Genomic DNA, 15,000 nt, shown 5'->3' with positions numbered 1-15,000 from the left:
ACGGGTGAAGGTCATGGCACCCGGGTTTGGATGAGAAGAGGGGAATTTGCCATTTGGAAGTGTGAAGGGTGGCAGCTGCTGGAACTTTCCGGAAGACAATGTGGTTTATTCACCTCGTAAATCCACTTTTGACATTTGTTTACCTGAAAGGGAAGTTTACACCGCGCTTTATATGCTGAGTAAGACTCAAATCCAATGAATCCATTCCAGACATGCAGTGAACAGCCAGAAAAAATACTGTTTTTCTTCGAGATACAAGGTTTTAATCTGACAGCAGTGTTAGGTTTTCAACTCAAGGGCCAATTTAGAAAGACAGCACACAGAGGAAGATCCACTACCCGACCTTTATTTGACTTAATATCAACCTCCAACAGAATTTATGGGATGCTTATTCTCTATTATTCCCAAAAGAAACATTTGCGATAAAGAGCGTTCCTGCACAGTTGTAATCTTCTTTTTTCCACCAAACAGTAAAGGCAGTGTGTCCACCAGCTGTGTGTTCTTCGTCTGCAGGCTTCAAGTAGTGCGCTCAAATCCTGTGTAATAAGCATTTGACTTGGCCCGGCTCTGGTAAGGCCATTTTTCCTTAGCTTAAAGGAGAAATCCACCCTGTTACACTGTTATATATCATCAATTTGTGATGTTCAGTGCATTCCAGGAGTTATTTCCGTGATGAAGTTTCCCTCAACCTGCCTTATATACTTCTACTTCAGTTGGTGATTTGTGTGATAGTGGTTGTAAGAGCAAGAGAGTTTTTCCAATTGAGAAAAAGTGAGCGTTACCCAAAACACAACATGTCTTGTGGCTGCATTGCATTCTGGTCTCTCTCCTGCTCCTGTGGGTGGAGAAACCGGTCTCTCTCCTCTTCTACGATGGATTTCTCCCTGTGATGATTGTTGAACGTCTCTCGGTGCAAAATGGCGGCTCTAGAAAGAAGCCCTCGCTCTTTGATTCTGAGGGACTGACACCAAAACCTGACGTTTACCGCTGATGTTTTAGATCGCTGAAACATTTTCTGCGATCAAAAGTATCTCATCTCAACTTGACGTCATCTCCGTTTTTCCAGTTATCCACAAGAAAAATACACCACCAAACAAAGAAATGGGGCTATAAATGCAAGGTACATCACCATTAGCTGTTTCTTTAACAGTCTTAAAGTGTTTTAAGGTGGATTGTTTTGTGTATGCATTTAAAGTAATGAAGTATGGACTCTCTATCTCAGCTTAGCATAACCCAACCCAGTCTCTTATGGCAGTGATTCTCAACCTTTTTTCATATCAAGGACCCCTAATTTAGTCCACATTAGGGCCACGGACCCCCATTTGATGAGATTTTGTCTCTCAAACCCGAATCTGAGAATATTTTTATTCTTAGATATGATGTCCAGAATTCCATGACTATCTGTATTGCAGGTAGAGAGAGAACAGTGAAACTATGATAAAAACAGTCATTCTTCTACATTCTCTAATTCTCTAATTGTGTTAACTTCTTGTAAATTAAATAATGGTGAAGTTTAATAATTCATCAGTTTGCTGGGGACCCCCTGGAGCCCCCTCAAGGACCCCTGGTGGTCCCCGGACCCCACGTCTTATGGAACAGTCCAAACTAAACCCTTGCTCAGTCTTTCCTATTCTATTCTGCTCTGCTCTGATCTGCTGTTATTCTACTCTTCTCCACTGTCCTCTGCTCTGCTGTGTTGTTCTACTTCATTCTCTTGTGCTCTGCAGCCGGCTGGAGAGGGGAAGCACCAGAACAAACCAACTCCAAAAGGCTCTTTTGTCCTCCTCCGGCGTTAGAAAACACACTTGTCTCTTTCCTCCCTTTGTCCGTCTACCTCCTACGTACACCCAGCGCGGCCATGAGTCTTCCCCCTTGTCTTCAGCAGGCAACAATACATCGTCTCTGTGCCCCGGCCCACACAGCAGAATACCACGGAGGGGCGCCGGGAACTTCTCCCTCTATCTGGCTCACGCATTGTCTCGAACACCCAGTTGCCTCTGTCTCACTGCTCTTTTCTGTATCTGTCTCTTCCTCACCAACACACAGTCTCAGTCTCTCTCTCTCTCTCTCTCTCTCCGTCTCAAATTGGTGACCTCACCCAACACCCACATCTTAGTGACTTCACCAGTCGGCAGCTGCAGTCAAGGCCGCAGAACAGGGTGTTGGTGGAGGGGACAATTAACATCGCCACTGTGTCTGGGGCGGCGGGGTGAGATGGCAGACCGCAGCCCAGAGCCTCGCATCTACGACGGTTAGCGCTGTAGGAGAGTTTCTGGAAGACGTCGAACAGTTGTTGGCCGCCTCGAACGTCTCAACTCTGGCGGAAGTGGGGCTCTGGCGCGGGCTGTGAGGCCACCGGCACTTAATCTTTCAAAAAACTGTTTTCTGTGGATTTCATTTGTCGCCGGTGTCACTGTGTCAGCAGAAGGAACGCCCACTTGTGTCGGTCTAGGGAATAAAGTGGCGAACCCTGTTGTTCGAGGCCACTATCGAGTCATATAAAGGCCACCCAAATACTGCCGAATAGAGGATAAAGCTTTTCATAGCAGCTGTCCAAATGCACCTTTTAACCTCGTGAAACAAAATGAAACAAAGGTCCAAGGCACTCTTCTTTTTTTTTTTGACACTTTGCACCATTTTTGTAGCTCTCTCTGTTTTTCTTCTTTGTTCCAAGCACCTTTTAACCTTGTCCCGTACCTCAAATAAATTCTGTGGGTCCCAGTTTTATCCCCTTTTTCCTCAGAGTGTGACCACATATTCCCTAACGTGCTCTGAGCATGTTTGGAGAATTTGGACACAACAGAAGTCAGTTTTCACTTTCCCTTGGATTCTGCCTCTGAAAATGTTGCCCTATATTTTCACCCAGTAGTGCAGCGGGACAGGGTTTGTTTGTGGAAATAAAAATGCACTGAGATCTTGAGTTGGCTGGTGTGGGAGGTTGGTTTTCCCGACAGGAAGAGAATTAAAATCTGTAATGTCTGCCCCAGAAGTTGTGGGAAGATCACGACAACGTGAAGCCCAGAAATGAGAGAAGGAAGGAAAGAGAGAGAGAGAGAGAGAGGGAGAAAATATTAATGAAGATGCATGGGCAACACTAAAGTTGACAATTGAGAAGCTGAATTATGAAGCTGTGAGGTTTGGCTCTGTGGTGTAGCGGTGATTGATTTGGTGGATATACAGTAGCCTGTAATCTGTTCATGTCTATGGCAGTTTGGCTGAAAGGTGAGTGTTATAGAAAGCCATTTGTTTGGGCAGGCCAGTGAAAGAGCCAGTAAAAGTAAAAGAGAATAGCTTTTGGATGGTTTGGGTAGAGGCATTATTTCTTGGCAGCTCTGTAACGGTCTGTGTGGTTAGAAGGCATCAGATGTCACGTTTGAAATTAGGCTGTAAGAGTCACAAGACTTTCAGTTTTAGGTCTCTTTTTTTTTTTTTTTTTTAAAGATTGTGGGCCAGTGGCTTTTATATCTGGTGCCAGAGCCTCATTTCAACACGAGTTTAAATACTGAGGCTCAGAATCGTTTGACATCTCCAGAAAACATCACATGAGATGCAGTATTTTACAAACTCCTCTTACTAAACATGGTCGTTCACTGTCATTCATTCAGATGGATGGAAACCAAGATTGATTCAGAGGAGACTCACTTCTTAAGCTTTGCCTGTTAAGAAACTGAACCACTTTGAGTTGCTGTGATTTTTGTTTGTGCACATTATTTGCATGCATAGATATCAAGAGGAACTTTTGGACTGTTGTATAGTCTTTTCTGCTGATCATGACCTCTGTTGTCAGAGTTGTCAAATATCGAGGGCCGCTTCATTTGTTACAGTAGGATACAGCTGTAAGGACTGATCGATTGCTACTGGCCTTTAAATACACCTTGTCATTTTATTGTGTTTTATATCTTATGTATGTTTTTTTTATTCCACTGATGCACCTTATGTTCATTTGTTTTGTTTAACAAGATGCAAAATTACAATATATTTGCTATGTAAACAAACGTATTATTTGTAATGACAAGTTATAAATGTTCTCATTAGAAAGAAAAGGAAAGAACAAAAATAGTTGATGTTACAGTGGGGAGAGACTGCCATCTGCTGGACATAATATATATGTGTATGTATGCATGTACTGTATATGTTGTGACAAACTGGCTACAGTCTATCCATCCAAAGGTTCGCTTCTTTTAGCCAAGCCAATGAGCACAGTGGTGACTGGATGACATTAGTTTGGTTCTTTTACACCAACCTTTATTGCAGATAGATCCATGATTCTTGGTGTATGTTCCAACGTGAAATTTTTTGCATCTTTACAGTTGTTGAGTTCTTCTTGCCTTGTGTTTGCTTGATTTGGGTAAGAACTATTTCCCCTGCCGCCATCCAACTACACCAAACTAGGTGCACAGGTGCATATTAATGCCTAATTGTGACAACTACCAGCTGCGCTATTGCTCCCTATTGGCATAGAGTGAAAGTAATTATGGCAAAGACTAATATCAACCAAACTTAGAACACCCATATTGGCTCCAACAGTATATATACAGCATATATATATATATATATAATAGAGCACCTGTGCTGTGAGACTGGGCTGTCTTTATTTGCTGATGATGGGACCACATGGTACAAAATGTTGTAATGTTGCAGATGTGACAGAGTTTACAGTAATTATACTAATGTCTCAAAATGAATGTGGTAATGATTTATTGATGATAAAATGCTGCATGTGACCAGCACTTCCAAAAGGCTTAAGACACTAAAGTGAAAAAGACGCAGACTTGGACTCAATAAACTTAACTTTAACCTTTGTGTTTTGTCATCAAAAGTATTTTATCACCATTCTTAATCACTTATGTTTTATCATTGTGGAATAAACAAACAAAACTAAATGGGCCAGTGAAAGTTCAAAGACATTTTATTTACGTACAGTGCTAAGAAACCCAATATGACAACAGCTAGAAAACAAATATCTGATAGATGTTGTTTTATACATGGTTTGAAATTTGAAAATATTTTTTAAAAGTACATTTTAAAATACTGCTTGTGTTTTGTGTTGTTGAAAAAGGCAGCGGCACATTGTCAAGTGCTGTGAAGATGAACTCATTTATCCTCTGTGTTCTGTAACAGCAGCTGTGTGTGTGTGTGTGTGTGTGTGTGCGTGTGTGTGTGTGTGTGTGTGTGTGTGTGTGTTCAGAGGTGTTGTTGCAGCCACAGCACTGTGTTGAGGAAGCAGTCGGCCAGTGTGTCCACTCTGGCCAGAGAGTGACCGTCTTCTGGGAACCACAGCAGCCTGGACAGACAACATGAACGTCCTCACTGTGATTATCTGTTTACACCTGTCAATCTTTTTGATGGGATTTCTGAGACCAGATAGCAGATATATTGCACATTTTTTAAATTATATTTTTTCACATTCTGTATTGTAAATATCTCTTTTTGTTTTTTTCTATTTATATTCTTGACTTACAGTACTTGTTGTGCTCTTTTACTTCTACCTCCTATTTTTCTCCATGTTTATTGCATGCACCTACATACCAAGGCAAATTCCTTGTATTGTGAACTTTACTTGGCAATAAACCTGATTCTGATTCTGAGATTTTGTGAGATCACATCACATCACTTTTTTTTTTTTTTTTTAAACAAAGGAATAATATACAAAAATTCAGGTAAACAATAGCAGCACATATAGATCAAATGTAAGGACACAAATGTATATGAGGAACATAGAGGGAAAATTTAAAAGACAATTACAAAAAAATAAAAACAGGAGTACACATACACACAAATATAAACATATTTAGTAGTTTCAGGGAAAAAAGTTCCATAATGTTTCAATAGCTTATTACTTTTTTTGTTGTTTAATAAACTGAGTGATTTAAGTAGAGAATTCAGTTCTAGGAGAAAAGGTGAGATCTTAGGTAGTGATTTAGAAAACTTTTGTTTGTGAATAAAAAACTTTGCATATAGGATAATGAAATTAATCAGATATTCAAGAGCGCCATCATCTGGATTATTATAGTAACAGATAATATCCCTAAGATGAAAAGAGTAGACAGTGTTAGCAGCTTCAAAAAAGTGAGACTCTAGATCTGTCCAAAATTTTCGGGATATGTGAGATCACATCACTGTATGTACACACAACTGCCTTGATTTAATTGAAACGCTTTATGTACATCTATTGAATTAAGGTATAATACAAAGGATTTAAATATTACAGAGGTCCAACATGGCTGAAAGACATTTACTGTAAGGATACAAAAAGCCCCACTGCTCAGATATCTACAGCAATACTAGGGCTCAATGATTATGGCTAAAATCATGATTCCTTATTATTATGATCACTATTATTAATCACAATTATTAATCTTAAAGATATGAGGAACACAGTTATTTTATTATCTCAACATTTTCAGCGACAGCAGACATTCTAAATGGATTAGAAAGTCTCAATATTGCCAAGATGCTAATTTTCTAATTTTTAATTATTAAACACACGATAACTTTGCAGCCCTGTGTGTTAACGTTGAGACTCAGTCCTACCTGACAGGTGAAGCTCGGCTCTTCAGCACTCTGTAGAGCTCCAGACCCTGGTGAGGAGACACTCTCCTGTCTCTGCCTCCCAGCATCAGCAGCACCGGAGCCCTGATCTACACACACACACACACACACACACACACACACCCCCACACACACACACACACACACACACACACACACAAGGTCTAATGCATGAACTGTTCACATGCACAGTTTCTCAGATTTTAAGTTTCAGTATTTCAAATTGTTTCCTTTACAAGAATATATGTGTGTGTGTGTGTGTGTGTGTGTGTGTGTGTGTGTGTCTGACCTGAGCAGCATGTGTGATGGGTGATTTCTCTAGCATGGTAGCCAAGGCTTCAGCAGAGGGTATCTGGTCGTATGAGTACTGTAACCCCACAGTGGAGTAACGCCTGGAGGGGGAGGGGAGAGTGAGAGTGTGAGAGAGAGTGAGAGAGAGAGAGAGAGAGAGAGAGAGAGAGAGCGTGAGAGTGAGAGAGAGAGACAGAGAGAGAGAGATGTATACAAAATACACAATAACAGTTTTAGCTCTAAAAACATTCCTTGGAGGCAGAAATAATCTCATTGGTTGAGTTAAACCTCAGTGGTTTAGTAAAATCATCTACAGGTTTCTCACTGTAAACTCTGATGGACCATATAAAGATGGCCGCCTCCTGCAGTGACATCACTCAGTCCTCCAGGCAAATCCCACAGTGCATTACACAACGAACATGATGTGTGGATGCTTTGCTTTGTGTGTGTGTGTCTCACCAGTCCACTATATCACTGGTTCCCAATAGAGTAGCAGCATTGATGACTGGGTTCCTGGCTGCACACGCTCTGTAGAAGTCTGGGTATTGGCCAATCAGATGACAGGACAGGAAACCGCCATGGGAACCGCCAATCACAGCCAAGCGCTTGGGGTCGAGGGTCGCGTCGCTTTGCAGCGCAGTGAGCACGGCCCTCTGGGTAAAACAGTCAGTCAGTTGCAATCAGGACTCGCACCTTTATATTTTAAGTTGTCTGTTTTTCTCCCTGTCACACTTTCAGTGCTGAGAAAGTCATATTTTACACTGATGTCATGCTTTACATTGAGGTTGTTGCCAAACTTCACTATATAGGACTCTGGATCAGAGGATTCAAACAACCAATACCTGCACATCTTTCACATCCTGGCTACCGATCTGACCAATCAGAGACAAGATGCTGTCCTGGCCAAAACCTGTAGAGCCCCGGTAGTTCACTAGATAGAGAGATATTAGAGATAGAGATAGAGATAGATAGAGATAGATAGAGAGACAGATAGAGATAGATAGAGAGAGAGATTTCCGCTGTTAATTGGCACTTATGACAGCTTTGATAATGTGAATTTAGGAGGCAAATAAGCTAGGAGAAGCATGTGCATGCAGATGTTCACGCATACATGCATGTATGCGCCTAAACGTGTGTGTGTAGGTGTGTGTGTGTGTGTGTGTGTGTGTGTGTGAGTCACACCCATGAGCACAGCGAAGCCCAGTTTAGCCAGTCCAGCGGTGGTGATGTTCCACTCTGCAGGGAACTGGGAGTGCGGGCCGCCTGGGTTAACAGACAAACATAAAATCATAATATAATGTAAACTGTATGTTTTCCTGTCATATGAAATACATGGACCAACCAAAGGGAAATCTAAATCTTACAGGTTAAAGTAGATTAGTAAAAAAATAAATGGAGCTGGACACTGACCGTGGATGAAGACGACCAGAGGAATCTTCACTCCATGGAGAGAACGAGACGGCTTCACCAGCACAGCCCCGAAATCTAGACCAGCTGGAGGGAGGGAGGGAGGGAGGGAGGGAGGGAGAGGGAGAGAGAGAGAGAGAGAGAGAGAGAGAGAGAGAGAGAGAGAGAGAGAGAATTTTAAAAAGAGCTTAAACACAGTGATCTGTTCTAGATTGATGATTGCTTAATAGTTTAATCGCTTGCATTTCTGTCTGTCTTGTCTTATATGTGTGTGTGTGTGTGTGTGTGTGTGTGTGTGTGTGTATATGTGTGTGTGTGTGTGTATTATCTTGCTCACAGTATTGTATGTTGTCCTCCTCAGGTTTAGGAGTGACATCCAGAACTGTCCAGTGGAGGTCAAAGGTCACCACTGGCTTCTGCAGAGTTCGCCAGGCCACAGCCTCACCTGCCGAGGGGAGGAAACCCACCATCTGCACACACACACACACACACACACACACACACACACACACACCACAAAAGACAGAAATCATAATATGTAAATTAATTCATGAACTAATATTGTTTTTAAATGCAGGAGATTGCAGGTTTTTAGCACATAGGTTGTTTATAATCTGACTGACTATAAACGTGTGTGTGTGTGTGTGTGTGTGTGTGTGTGTGGTCTCTGACCAGAGTTGGTGGAGTGTTGGGGCTGGAGCAGCAGACAACCATCAGGTCCTTCTGCACTGTCAGCAGCTTCCAACTGCCATAAACCTTAGAGAGACTGGAGGAATCTATAGAGAGAGAGAGAGACAGACAGAGAGAGAGAGAGAGACAGAGAGAGAGAGAGAGAGAGAGAGAGAGACAGAGAAAGAGAAAGAGAAAGAGAGAGAGAGAGAGAGAGAGAGAGAGAGAGAGAGAGAGAGAGAGAGAGAGAGAGAGTTCTGATGAAGATTTTCAGTGAAATAATTCAGCTTCTACTGGTATTAACTGTACTGGTCTTAACTGTAAGTAAAAGACACCAAGTCACAAACCACCTACTGTTAGTTCTTTAGTTTTTTAAAATAAAAATCACCAAATGTAAGGTGAACATGTAGGCTACAGGTGACATTTCTTTTTAACAAACACAATACAGTTCAGATCAGTGCTCTGACATCATTATAATAATTTTGACCCCAGGAATTATGGGTAGTTATGGGCAGATACTCTTTTTGTTGTGCTTCAACGCATGAACGGAAACAGCAAGCTTTATGCGGTGGTTTAGTTTGGATTTTTCATTTATCGTGGTGGTTTGCATGCAATGGCTACTAACCCAAAACATTAGCATAATGTGTGCATAGTAGCTGTAATGATTTCTCTAAAACACTGACGGGCACCCGCAAAAAACAGCGGGGGCCCACTGCTGCTAAATGAATGTCGTGGAAACACTGTCCTGTATTTCTTTCATTTCTATTTTGGTGCCAAGCAGTCATTGTTGTGGTGAATGGAGACTTTTATTTTGAAACTTCCAGACAGGACGCTGCAGTCTGACGTTCTGTCTGTCAGTCTGACTGTCGTACCTTCCAGTTCTCTCTTGTGCTCCTGATGACGGAGATGAGGAGGAGGAGGAGGCGGAAGAAGGGGAAAATTAGACAGAGGAGGAGGTAGAGGAGGATGAGGAAGAGGATCTGGAGGAGGAAGATGGGAGTGAGAAGGAGGAAGAGGGGGAGGATGAGGATGAGGAAAAGGCAAAGGAGGAGGAAGAAGAGGGGATAAGGGCAAAGGGGGACAGGGGAGGAGGAGAAAGAGGAGAAGCGGGAGGAGACAGGGGAGAGGGAGGAGGAGGGAAAAGAAAGGGATAAGAAGAAGATAAAGGCAGAAGAGAGGGAGGAGAAGGTGGAAGAGGAAGATTAGAGGGAGGAGGAGGAGGAGAGGATGGACTCTTACTATTGGAAAGAGAGGTAACTTTCTTTGTTCTTCTATCAACCACAAAGAGATCCTGAGAGAGAGAGAGAGAGAGAGAGAGAGAGAGAGAGAGAGAGAGAGAGAGAGAGAGAGAGAAGGACAAGGAGGGAGTATTATTGATATACGATGAGATGTAAACAAAATACACAATAACACTACAACATATAGCCTACAAACCAAGGATAACAAATACGCAGATTGGAGTTTTAGCTCTACAAACATTCCTTGGATGCAGAGCTGCTCTGGAGGCAGGAATAATCTCATTGGTTGAGTTAAACCTCAGTGGGCGGAGCCAAAGAACCACAGTAACATTAGACTGAAGCCCAGTGAAAAAGACAAGAGGTAAGAGAGGAGGAAGCTAATATTATGAAGCCTAGCGCTCTGCTACTAACTGAAAAAATGCAGTCCAGCCAGTTATCTAGGTTAGCTAGTTAGCATAGCTGACCTTCTAAATTCAAACTAGCCATACTAGCCTATAGCTAGGTACAGTAAGCTAGTTAGCTAGTTAGCTAGCTGCTGACCTTCCAACATAATGAGTTCCATGGTCATGAAGGAATGAAAAAAAAAGTAATTTCCGTTTATATTTTTCATTGATGTTTTGACCAGCATTCCCTGTTTGTGATTCAGGTTTGCCAGTCAGCTAATGTTTGCTCTGAAACCTGTGGTTCCTTGGCTCCGCCCACTGAGGTTTAACTCAACCAATCAGAGTATTTCTGCCTCCAGAGCCGCTCTGCCTCTGAAATGTTTGTATAATGAAAACTCTCTTCCATGTGAAATATATGCAGTATCAGATAACTGAAAAAATGTTTTGTGCGTGGGTGTGTCCATGTCCCTTTGTTTGGTGTGTATAAGTGTGTGTTTCTGTATGTGTGTGTGTGTGTGTGTGTGTGTGTGTGTTACCTTCCAGTTCCTGCATGCACTGCTGAACACCACTCTCTGACTGTCTGCAGACCAGCAGCAGGACGGCAGAGCCTCGTACACACCAGCAAACTCACCTGAGGCAGCGAGAGAGAGAGAGATTAACTTTTGACGTTTCACTTTTGATGTTCTATAATAACATAAGATGAAATTTGGGACGAAACCTTGTGAGGAAATTAGGCCATGGATAAAATAAATAAAGGTCTAAAAATTGACTGCAATATGAAGAATATCACCTACCAGTCTGTGGTCTGTTGACAACATCCAACAGTGTGGAGGTCTTCCTGCTCTCCAGGTCATACTGTAGAGGAGTGAAGGGACACTGTTAATACAAGGAACGAACACACACACACACACACACATACACACACTGTCTCCCACCCACAAACACACACACACTTTAATACTTACCCACACTAGAATAAGAGGGAAAAATAGAAAGCAATGAGGGAAATAAACCCAACAAAGGTGCAATCACAAACACACAGCCCCGCCCTCACACACACACACACACACACACACACACACACACAGTACCTCCTGCAGACTGAGGCACTGGCTGTGCGGCCCGAACACGCGGCCCTGCAGGTAGAGCAGCCTGGTCCCGTCTGGACTGAGTCGGGGGCAGGACACCGACAGGTTTTCACCCGACACACACTCTGGTTCGGGGGAGGAGAGACGGGGATCAGATGAGCCAAACTAGAGAGAGTGTGTGAGTTAAATTAAGAAGAAGACAAAGACTCCACACTCACCACAGTGTCCGTCCAGGTCAAGCTTGAATAATGCTGACCTGAAACAGTTTAAAGAGGAGGAGACATAAAGTGAAACAGCAACAAATGATGACAATTATCAATCATTTACCAACAGTTTGAAGCTGCACTAGGAAGTTTAGTGTGTTGGATGGCTGCAATACCCAGAAATTGAGTAAAGTGACATCAGTAAATGCACCCCACACATCTAAATTTCTTTGTTGGGGTGCAGATGGCGAAGAGGTTCAACCAAACTGGTGAGTCCAGCTTTCTCTGCTCACTCGCTGCTGTTTAGGAGCAAGTTTTCTAGTTCACTCTTCAGTTTTGATGCGGCACTTGCTGTGCACTAGAAGATTTCCCTCCGGTGACCATACCTGCCACTATAACAATAATAATAATAATCATAATTTGGGCAAATAAGGCAAATCTATTGCGTCTCAGTTAAGGGAGATGGGATGTTGTTCTCTGCTACTGCCCCACTTTGTGATTTAGGCTGATAAGACAGGTGTATTTTTACCTAAAAATCTTGCCCGGTGTAGCTTTAAGTATGATAAGCAATCATTTAAATTAAAACTCTCAACAGTGCAATGAAAATCTTCCTTCTGAATCGATTGATCGAGTTGACGTCAAGCCAGTAAGGAGGACTAGGCATCGACATCTGAGTCAGGAAACAGAGACTCAGATATTAATGGTACGCAATGGCAATTTCTGTAATGTTTTCATGTACAGTAAGTGTTTGTAGAAAGGTGGTATTTTTCTTTACAAAGGCCCAATAGTGACTGTTCCACACTGGTGCTGAGACTGTGTCGAAGCATTTATTCATCCACTCTGTATGAAAACTATTGGTCAGAAAGTAAAATATTTCTAACTGCGTATGACTGATACACCACTATTTGAGTCTGTCTGTTTCAGTTCTTAAGTCGCTATTGCCGAGTCAAAAACCAAAAGCAGCTCTCTCACCTGCGGTTGGAGCAGAACTTCAGTCCCAGTCTGAAGGGTTCGTGCCACCAGCCGACAAACACCACCGCCTGACCGCCTGGAGCCCACAGAGCCTGCAGAGGACACACACACACACACACACACACACACACACACACACACAAACCTCAATACCATCAATATGCATATAAAGTGTGATTTTCAGCAATCAACTAACCAACCAATCAAAGACAACACCAGTGTGACTGCATTGGAGTTTATGTTTCAATACACACACACACACACACACACACACACACACAGTTGAATTCAAACTTAACCTACTCTACCAGTCAAAAGTTTGGACACACCACATTTTTCTTTATTTTTACTATTTTCCACATTTTAGAATAATAGTAAAGACATCACAACTATGAAATAACACAAATGGAATTATGCAGCGACTAAAAAAGTTTTAAACAAATCAAAACTATCTTATATTTTAGATTCTTTAAAGCAGCCGCCCTTTGCAAAGGCAAAGGCTTTGGAAAGAAATTCATACATAGGATCAACTTCACTATTTATATTTGTCTAAGAAACTAATTTCAAGCATTTAAGCAGAAGCCTTTAGATCAAAATGGCTTTAAGAGAATGAAAAACATAGAACATTCAATCAGGTGTGTCCAAACCTTTGACTGGTAGTGTACAAAATCTGAGGAAAACACTGAGTTGCTGTGTGTCAGGTTGAGTTAAGGTTTGTGACATCACATCCTCACCTGTCCGGGGGAGACGTGTGGCGGGACGCCCTGCAGCACGCTGACTGAGCCAGTCTGCAGATTCACCACACAAACCACTGGAACGCTCTTACTGCTCAGACCCTCACCCCAGTCCTCACAATACACACTCCTGTCCTGTTAGAGGAAGACAACACACACATAAACAAATAAGGGAATGTATACACCCACACACAAAAACACACCCTATATCTCATATTTTCTTCACATTATGATGCTACTGAAAGACAATAAATGATTAAATTGAATTATTGCCCAGCCTTAACTACAGATTATATAGTGATGATATTAAAAAAGTTGTGTTCTTATTAGACATCATGGCTATTCTTCATTGTGTGTGTCAGTGTTCCCAAGTATGATTTCCAGTAACACTTTACTTGATACAGCATTATAAGCACATTGTGAGTGCATGGTAATTATTATAATCTGAGTATGATATAATTAACACTGTGCAATAAATTCAGAGGGTTGAATACTTAATGGAGCAACTGTATATTTAGACATATTTAATTGCATGTGATTTTCTGGTGTTTGCCTGATGATGATGGCTTATAATTTGTTTGTAATACACTTTAAGCAAAGCGTTTCCTATTTTCCATCAGGTGTGTGTGTGTGTGTGTGTGTGTGTGTGTGCGTGTGTGTGTGTGTGTGTGTGTGCACATGCGCTGCAATACCTTCCCGCAAATAGATTCTCCATCTTGTGTTTCTGCTGAAGTGGTCTTGCTCCTCTCTGCCACATACAGCAGTCTGGTCTCACACTCTGACCATGACAGACAGCCAAACTGGGCTGGATGCACACACACACACACACACACACACACACACACACACACAGGCATACAAACACATAAAGGGCAGATGATACAAAGACAAGCATGTTTACCAAATACAGTTAGTAGAAAAATGCTAGAGATTACAGTTTACAGTATATTACATCATACAAGTTAATAGTCACATTCAGTGCAAATTATATTGATAATTTAGACAGATATATTTTCCTAAGCGCCACTAAAGCACTGGAGTTCTCAGCTGCACTGTCGTCATGAAAAGCATGAAAAGATTATGTTTTGGGCATTTTTGTCTTTATTTCACAGAGAGGGGATGACATGCAACAATGTTCCCGGACCGGATTAGATCCCAGGACGCCCCAGGCATCATCTTACCGTCATCATACACTCTGCCGTGTTTGTTGAGGGCCGTGAGGTTGAGGCACTTCCTGAGACCGTGGCTGTCCCAGATCTAAACAACAATAAACACAAACAACAATGTGACGGTGCATCAAAATGGTCTTACATATAAATCTAGCAGTGGATATCATGGTCTGTTTTCTCACCTCCAGGAGCTGGTGGCCGGCTGTTTCCCTGACAACGGCCCTCAGGCCTCGAATGGGAGAGCAGCGGCTCAGTAATCTGGTTTCAGCCGGACAGAAGAAGAGCAGTAATGAG

General features: G+C 42.2%; 1 protein-coding gene across 1 annotated transcript in view; it reads right to left on the bottom strand.

Annotated features, from left to right (window-relative positions):
- Nucleotides 1-4,955: 4,955 nt before the first annotated feature.
- The window catches only part of apeh (acylaminoacyl-peptide hydrolase), a 12,757-nt gene continuing 2,712 nt past the window's right edge, over nt 4,956-15,000 (bottom strand). The window contains exons 3-21 of the mRNA XM_078288360.1: nt 14,889-14,964; nt 14,719-14,794; nt 14,230-14,342; nt 13,538-13,672; nt 12,804-12,895; nt 11,847-11,884; nt 11,632-11,753; nt 11,335-11,395; nt 11,077-11,171; nt 10,159-10,210; nt 8,923-9,026; nt 8,588-8,720; nt 8,254-8,337; nt 8,026-8,106; nt 7,686-7,774; nt 7,303-7,496; nt 6,842-6,944; nt 6,535-6,641; nt 4,956-5,284 (exon numbers count right to left, since the gene is read on the bottom strand). Coding sequence (XP_078144486.1) covers nt 5,185-5,284; nt 6,535-6,641; nt 6,842-6,944; nt 7,303-7,496; nt 7,686-7,774; nt 8,026-8,106; nt 8,254-8,337; nt 8,588-8,720; nt 8,923-9,026; nt 10,159-10,210; nt 11,077-11,171; nt 11,335-11,395; nt 11,632-11,753; nt 11,847-11,884; nt 12,804-12,895; nt 13,538-13,672; nt 14,230-14,342; nt 14,719-14,794; nt 14,889-14,964 — 1,855 coding nt within the window. The 3' untranslated portion in view covers nt 4,956-5,184. The remainder of the gene's footprint in view (nt 5,285-6,534; nt 6,642-6,841; nt 6,945-7,302; nt 7,497-7,685; nt 7,775-8,025; nt 8,107-8,253; nt 8,338-8,587; nt 8,721-8,922; nt 9,027-10,158; nt 10,211-11,076; nt 11,172-11,334; nt 11,396-11,631; nt 11,754-11,846; nt 11,885-12,803; nt 12,896-13,537; nt 13,673-14,229; nt 14,343-14,718; nt 14,795-14,888; nt 14,965-15,000) is intronic.

Source organism: Centroberyx gerrardi, chromosome 14 (assembly GCF_048128805.1).
Source record: "Centroberyx gerrardi isolate f3 chromosome 14, fCenGer3.hap1.cur.20231027, whole genome shotgun sequence".
NCBI lineage: Eukaryota > Metazoa > Chordata > Actinopteri > Beryciformes > Berycidae > Centroberyx > Centroberyx gerrardi.
Note: the sequence above shows the minus strand (reverse complement) of the source record. Positions and strands in the feature narration are given on the sequence as shown.